At 35.9% G+C, this 7,727-nt stretch overlaps 1 protein-coding gene across 1 annotated transcript in view; it reads right to left on the bottom strand.

Moving 5' to 3' along the window:
• The window catches only part of GTF2H2 (general transcription factor IIH subunit 2), a 38,772-nt gene extending 31,675 nt beyond the window's left edge, over positions 1 to 7,097 (bottom strand). The window contains exons 1-6 of the mRNA XM_007943323.2: positions 7,042 to 7,097; positions 5,484 to 5,561; positions 4,877 to 4,913; positions 4,578 to 4,664; positions 3,088 to 3,138; positions 2,700 to 2,754 (exon numbers count right to left, since the gene is read on the bottom strand). Coding sequence (XP_007941514.1) covers positions 2,700 to 2,754; positions 3,088 to 3,138; positions 4,578 to 4,664; positions 4,877 to 4,913; positions 5,484 to 5,561; positions 7,042 to 7,097 — 364 coding nt within the window. The remainder of the gene's footprint in view (positions 1 to 2,699; positions 2,755 to 3,087; positions 3,139 to 4,577; positions 4,665 to 4,876; positions 4,914 to 5,483; positions 5,562 to 7,041) is intronic.
• Positions 7,098 to 7,727: the final 630 nt, after the last annotated feature.

The following is a 7,727-nucleotide window of genomic DNA, read 5'->3' as shown; positions in this document are numbered from 1 at the left end:
AAGTCAATCACAAAAGGACAAATATTGTTATTGTAAATGTTAAAGAAAGGTTCATCTATTGAAGGAAATTTTCTTTGTTGGTTACCAGGGGTGGGAGGGGAGGGGAGGGAAAAAAAAAAAAAAAAGAAAGAAGGACACAGGGAAGTGGTAACAAGAGGGAGGAAGTGGGAAGAGAGTTGTTACATTGTAGGGATCGCACTCAACGTCATGAAACAAAATGTGTATGAACTGCTGTAGGGAAAATGAATTTGCTCTGTAAACTTCCACCCAAATCACAATTAAAAATAAATAAATAAAGTGACCTTTCAAAAATAAATAAATAAATAAAATGTTTTTAGGAAAGTTGTTAATATAAAAGGTTGTATTTCCATGTGAAAAGGCACTGAACAGAACAATAAGGTACAAATGTGTTATTAGTAAAGCAAATATTCATTGATGGAAAAATGTCTGCAATTCTGTATTTCTTTATGTACTTGTTTGGGTTAATATTTTTTTAAAATATTTATTTGCTTTCTGTTTTTATCCTAGTGTCAATTATCTGTCTCCTTTGCCCACCCATCTACTTAGAGCTTCCTGGTACTCTTATTTACCAGAGTAAGTTTCAGAATATTAACCATTTGCTGTATTTTTATAAATATTTTAGATTTCTTAGAATCACAAAATATTAGATACAAAAAGTACTTCATTAAGTCCAACTTCTTTATTCCGTAAGTGGGAAAATAAATCCAAATAAGTTAAATAATTTATCCAAAGATATATGCCTAGTGGAAGAACCGACACTCAAACCTAATCTCTTGGTTCTCCATCTACTCTGTCATACTGTACAAAATGTCTTTTCATCTCCAGTTGTGTTGTGGGTATGGGAAAGAAGATGCTACAATAGTGTCAGTATGGTTTACAGCAGTGATTCTCATTGGAAGGAGAGACAGTATCTTCAACAGGCCAATCAGAATCTCCAGCAGCTTTTTCATCTATATACATATCACTCCCCTGGCACCCACAGGAAACTACTCTTAATCTGGGGAAGAGGGAAGAAAGAGTCATCCATCTGCCTCAGGTATCCAGTGCTGCTGTAACAGAAATACCACAAGTGGATGGCTTTAACAAACAGAAATTTATTTTCTCACAGCTTAGCAGGGTAGAAGTCTGAGTTCAGAATGCGGCTCTGAGGGGAAGGCTTTCTCTGTTTCTTAGTCCTAGGAGGATCCCAGCACAGGGACCCATTGATGAGCTCTGCTCTTGGCTCTTCTTCCTTGGTAGTAGTAGGATCCCCCCATCCCAGGGCACTTCTCTTTTATCTCTTAGAAGATAAAAGGTGTTGCAAGCCACACCCTAGGGAAACGCCCCATACATCAAATCGGGGTGTGGTGGGAACAAAGGTATTGCATCCCACCCTAATCCTCTTACAACTGATAGGTTTATCACATCAGATCACATTGGGGAATGTTACATAACTGTCACATTACATAATTACGTAACTGCCAAAACACTGAGAATCATGGCCCAGCCAAGTTGACACATATTTTGGGGAGACACAATTCAGTCCATGATACCATCCTTACCAGGTTATATAATAATCTTGTTTAGTTCATGTGGTTCAGATGGAGCAGATCCTGCATCCATCCAGTCCCAGAGATAGGCATAACCTAGGACTACCAATAAAATACTTCACTCCCCTGCCTACTATATTGCCCATGGAGAAAGACATCATAAGCAGGGCCAATGAGAATCCTCCCTGGCATTTATGATGAAGCTGTAAGAGAATAAGGTTAGACAGAACCCAGACCCCTAGAAACAACTATACCTGAAATCAGCCCTACTTCTGAACATGAGCTACTAATTACCCATTTGAGCTTAAGCTACTTTGAGAATTTTGGGGGCACGACAGTCATCACAACTGAGTTTCTTGGGTCACTCCAAGCCAGTATACATTTCACTCTTTGTGTGTCACAGTGAGGATGAGAGGTTAAGATGTAGGGATATTTCACAGAAAATAAAACAAAATTAGTACAAATACAAACCACCATAACTATCTCTTATGAGACTAAACTCTTCAGTTAGGTATATAATGTAAGCAGAATATTAACTGCAGCTACAACTCAATTTTTAAATTCTTTGCTCTTTAAATTGGAGATTTCATTTCTTTAAAAAATTAATTTTAAAATTAAGTGAGTTTTATGAATGATTACAGTAATTTTCGTACTAATGGGAGAAGAATGTACAGATCCGAAATAAATACACTTATATTTGTTGTGGGATCTCTGGTGGTGTAGTGCCTAAGGCATTTGACTGCTAACCAGAAGGCTGGCAGTTCAAAGCCACCAGCCACTCCTTGGAAGGAAGACTGGGCAATCTACTTCCAAAGAGCTACTGCCTTGGAAACCCACGGAGGGGTTGCTATGAGTCGGAATTGACTCGATTAAGTTTGGGTTTTTTTGGTATATTCATTATAATACTACTCACCAATGTGTAGAACTCAATTTAAAATAGTTAATCTTAGACCCCAGGAGTCCAATGGAGGGTTTCTTATTAAGTCATTTCACATGCAAAGTTTAGAAAAAAGCTTCTTAGCTTTACTTAGTAGGGAGCCATATAAACAAGGTTACAAGGTTGGGTAAATAAAGTAAAATCCTTGAATTCTTAGGTCTACTATCTACTGAAGGTAATTTTATGCATATCCATGTATAAACAAAACATACCTGAGAGTTCAGTCAGTTTTTCAGCTCTCTTACTCTTAGTTACAATTATTCCAATCTCAAAACAAAACAAAAATGACCTATTATTAATTTAACAAACTATTAGTTTTAATAAGAATCAATGTAATTAAAATATATAACTACAATTTTTAAAAAAAGGAATAAGCAAAGTGAAAGAAACTTTTTCTCATGGTGCTTTTGGCATATTTAGTTAGGAGTTCACTGAAATTGCGTAGTTTTAGAGTTACTTTGCTTTCTACCAATTCTTACTTTAGATCATTTAATGATTCACAGAATATATGTACTATTTTATATGTACTATTTTTTTAATAAATTATATTTGGCAGCAATATCAGGAATCTAATTCTGAATTCAATCACTATGTACATACCTGACTAATAGGATTTTGATCAAAATATTCCTCTATGAAGTATTCCAACAACTGTTTAAAGAAAAAAAAGAAACACTAGGTAACAGCAAAATAGTCACTAGAGAATATGTTTGATTAAAGTTTCTGAAACTGATTCAGCAAGCGACTCTTCCTGTGACCTTCAAGCTTATATATTTTTTAAAAATTTCAATAGTAAAAATATAACATTAAAACCAATTATCTAGGAAAAACCTTAATTTTAAATGGCAAGTGATAAGATGGGTCTGAGCTAGGCCTTGAAAGGTGGACCCATTTAGATAAGACAGACAAAACAGTTTAAATAAAGGAACAGATCCAATGAAGAAAGAGATAGGAAAATGAACAGAATCCAGAAAGAGTTTTGTTAAATTAGGAATAATCAGAATGTGTCCGTAAACCAAGGAGACAGATATGAGTAAGTCAAGGGAGAAAGAAGATTCAATAAAGAAAAAAGATAGCTGACAAAGCAAAATTCCAATTCAGTGGGAGGGTAGAAATTGAAGGCACAAATAACTAGTTGTTTTGGTTTTTCATTTCCTTAAATGATCTAGCAAGACTTCTACTTGGCTATAGTTTGTATAGGGATCCATGGTAGCACAATGGCAAAGTATTCAGCTGTTAACCAAAAGGCTGTCTGCTTGATCTGACCAGCCGCTCTATGGGAGAAAAGATTTAGTTAGCTCCTGTAAAGATTTACAGCCTAGAAAACTCTATGGGACAGTTCTGCTCTGTCATATAGAATTGATTGGACAGTACACAACTTGAACATAGTTTATATGGAAGTTTCTGAGAGGTGCAAACAGTAAACAAGCTTAGAGGCTAACTGAAAGGTTGTAAGCTTGAGTCTACCCAAAGATACTTAGGAAGAAGGCCTGACGATCTACTTCCAAAAAATCACTCACTGAAAAAGCTAAGGAGCTCTCATGGTGTAGTTAGTACCTAAGGCATCTGACTGCTAACTAGAAGGCTGGCGGTTCAAATCCACCAGCCACTCCTTGGAAGGAAGATTGGTCAATCTACTTCCATAGTGATACTGCCTCCGAAACCCAAGGAGGGAATGCTATGAGTCGGATCTGACTTGACGGCAGTGAGTTTGGTTGTCCTTCCCTCCGTTTAGTAGAAATTAAAATAACTTCACTTACCTTCAAAGCACCAGCCACTCCTCGGAAGGAAGGTTGGGCAATCCTACTTCCATAGTGATACTGCCTCAGAAACCCAAGGAGGGGTCGCTATGAGTCAGGGCCAACTCGACGGCACATAACAACAACAACAACAACATACCTTCAAAGAGGAGCTCTGGTAGCGTAGTGCCTAAGGCACTTGACTACTAACCAGAAGGCTGGCAGTTCAAACCCACCAGCCACTCCTCGGAAGAAAGGTTGGGCAATCTACTTCCGTAGTGATACCGCCTCGGAAACCCAAGGAGGGGTCACTATGAGTCGCCTCCAACTTGAAGGCATATAACAGCATACCTTCAAAGTACATGTCAGTCTATTGGGCTTTAAATCTTGGTCTTCCATTGTTCTTGATCCATCTACTACCACATAAAGGTGGCGCATCTACCAAAAATAAATAAATAAATAGAGGACAATTTTCAAATACATTTTGTCCAACAATTAAAATAGCTTTTTAATATTCTCTTAAATATACACATATATTTTAAATATAGTCTTTTAAAAGGTTTGCTATTTTACCATTGTTTATTCCACTAAGTCATAATGTTTCCCAAACTAGTTCTGTACCAATAAAGGAAAAAAAAAAAGTAACATACCATTCCAAGTCGGACTTGTCCATGGTGCTCAAATACTCTGTTAAAAGTATGCAAAAATTTTAATGAAAGAGCATATACTACACTAAAATCAATACAACTTTCCACTAATCTTCACATTTTAATGAACTATTAAGTATTTATAATTACAAAACTATTACCAGGAGGGACCAGTCCCCAGAGAAGGGCATTATGTTTGGTAAAGTAGAAGGTCACAAATAAGAGGAAGACCTTCAACAAGATGGACTGACACAGTAGCTGCAACAATGGGCTCAAGGAAACCAAAGATTGTGAAGACAGCACAGGACTTGGCAATGTTTTGTTCTGTTGTATGTAGGGTCACTAGGGGTTGGAACTGACTTGATGGCACCTAACAATAACAACAACAAACTAGGAACTCCACAAAATTATAGACATTTTGGATGCTTTCCTGAAGACCTACTTCCCTGCTGAGGCCAGGGTATGACCCTATTTTTTCCCCCTCAGAAGGCAAAGGCCTGTTTATCTGAATCAAAGCTGAAATGAAAACTACAGAGTAGGTACAGGTGGACAGAAAGGCTTAAAGGGATGTACTTAACCTTTTGTAACATACTTATAAAAATGTACATACCTTTTTCTCTTTGCCTTGAAGAGAATGTCTTCTATTGTAGCTTTAAGTGATCCAGATTCATCTTCTTTAAGAATTTCCCTAAGGAGAAAATGAAATGCTAATTGAAAGGCTAATTGCCTCCATGAACAACTGCCCCTTCACCATGAGACCAGAACTGTATGGTCCATAGACAAATCCTGATCAAAAGGGATAAAATGCAGAACAGAATTCTAAATTTCATGGAATCTACTTTTTGGAGCCAAAGAAGTTAGATGGACTCCTGACACTATTGCCAAGATAATCTTTAAACCTTAACCAAAGATATCCCGGTATGTATTTAAAACCAAATAATACCCTAACTTAAGTAGTAAAGAATGTCTGCCTTGAGCATTCTGATTTTTCATGATCTATGTATATGAGATTAAACAGCAACTTGAAAGATTAGAAAGGATCTTAGGGGACAGTGAGTTTACATTAATGGGAAAGGAACAATTCAGAACAAGAGAATGAGAATGGTTGCACAGCTTGAAGAATATAATCAATGTCACTGAATTTTATATGTAGAAATTGTTTAATTGTGTATGATCAGTTGTGTATATTCTCAACAACAAAAATAAATTACATTAACAATAATAAAAAATATCTATAACCAATAGTTTGACAAGATAAGCCCAAGAGAAATGAACATGTCTACACATGAATATTGAACACGAATATGATTTGCACACGAATATTCATAGCTGCATATTATTCATAACAGCCCCATACTGAAACAATCTAAATGTCCATCGTCTGATAAATGGATACGTAAAATGTCATATATCCACATAATGGAATAATATGTAGCAATAAAAACAAACTACTAATGGATAAGCCTTGACAACAGTAAAACATCGATGAACCTTGAAAAGTGTGTTAAATAAAAAAAGCCAGATACAAGTTACCATGTGTTGTGTGATTATATGAAACATTCCGAATAGGGAAATCTAGAGAGACAGAAAATGGATTAGTGGTTGTCTGGGGCTGTAGGTGAAAATGACATTACAGGTAGTCTCTAACTTATGATGTATTCAACTTACAACAAACCACACTTAAAATTGTCTGTTTGGATTTATTTTGTACATTTTATCATTAGTGATATATACTAGATACAATGTTGCAGTGGTTAATTTGCTCACATTATCATTATCAGATGTTCATTAGCAAATGTTCAAAGATCAGATTTATAATGATACTGATAATAAAAGGCAATAATAATAATGAAAACAAAACAACAAAAAAGAGGTATTCAACTTATGGCAGAACCAACTTACAATGGAGTCATCAGAATAGACCCCTGTTGTAAGTTGAGGACTGCCTGTAACTGTAAACAGGTATGAGGGATTGTATTAAGGTGGTAAAAATGTTCTAAAATTGATTTATACTGACAGTTGCACACTCAGTAAATTTTTTAAACATCACTGAATTGTATAATGGAAATGGGTGGATTTCAAGATATGTAAATTATAACTCAATAAAGTTGTAAAAGAAAAAAAAAAAGTCACACTTGAAAAAGAAGACAGAAATATGCTGTACTTACCATGTTCTTTCATAGCCTCCTTCCCATCGCTTAGTTCTTTCAGGCTCTTCATCCATTTTTTCTTCTTAAAACGTACCGTATAATATCCTATAAAAATCATTAGGTTTTGAACATTCTAAAGATGTCTGTCACCAGATGCAACCAATTAAACTTGAAAATTAAAGAGAAGGAAGTAAACATAAACTTAAAAAAATCAAAATACAAGGGCATTTTTTCCCTGTAGACTACTTAGTAAGGAGCTCTGGTGGTGTAGTGGATGAAGCATTTGGCTGCTAACCAGAAGGTCAGCAGCTCAAACCCACTAGCTGTTCCGCAGAAGGAAGATGAGGCAACTTACTTCCATAAGGATTTACAGCCTCAGAAACCCAATGGGGGTTGCTATGAGTTGGAGTCAACCTACTTGATGGCAGTGAATTTGGTTTTTGGTTTGGTACCTGTTCTTTACAAAATCAAGGAACTCTTTTTCTTATCCTCATGAAATAACATGAATATTTATACAAAAATTTGGAACCAACAGAAATAATACCTTTTTACTATTTTTAAAAGGCAAAGTATCGTACAGATGTGTCCTAGGATGTTGTTGTTGTTTTGCCGTCAAGTCGGCCCCGACTCATAGCCCTGATTTTTTCTATAGCCCTTCTATTTTCTGTTTCATTGATTTCTGCTCGAATCTTGATTATTTCCTT

This window comes from Orycteropus afer, unplaced genomic scaffold (assembly GCF_000298275.1).
Source record: "Orycteropus afer afer isolate SDZICR_OR568_19922 unplaced genomic scaffold, OryAfe1.0 scaffold00104, whole genome shotgun sequence".
Taxonomy (NCBI): Eukaryota; Metazoa; Chordata; class Mammalia; order Tubulidentata; family Orycteropodidae; genus Orycteropus; species Orycteropus afer.
This window is presented reverse-complemented; position numbering and strand designations above follow the sequence as displayed.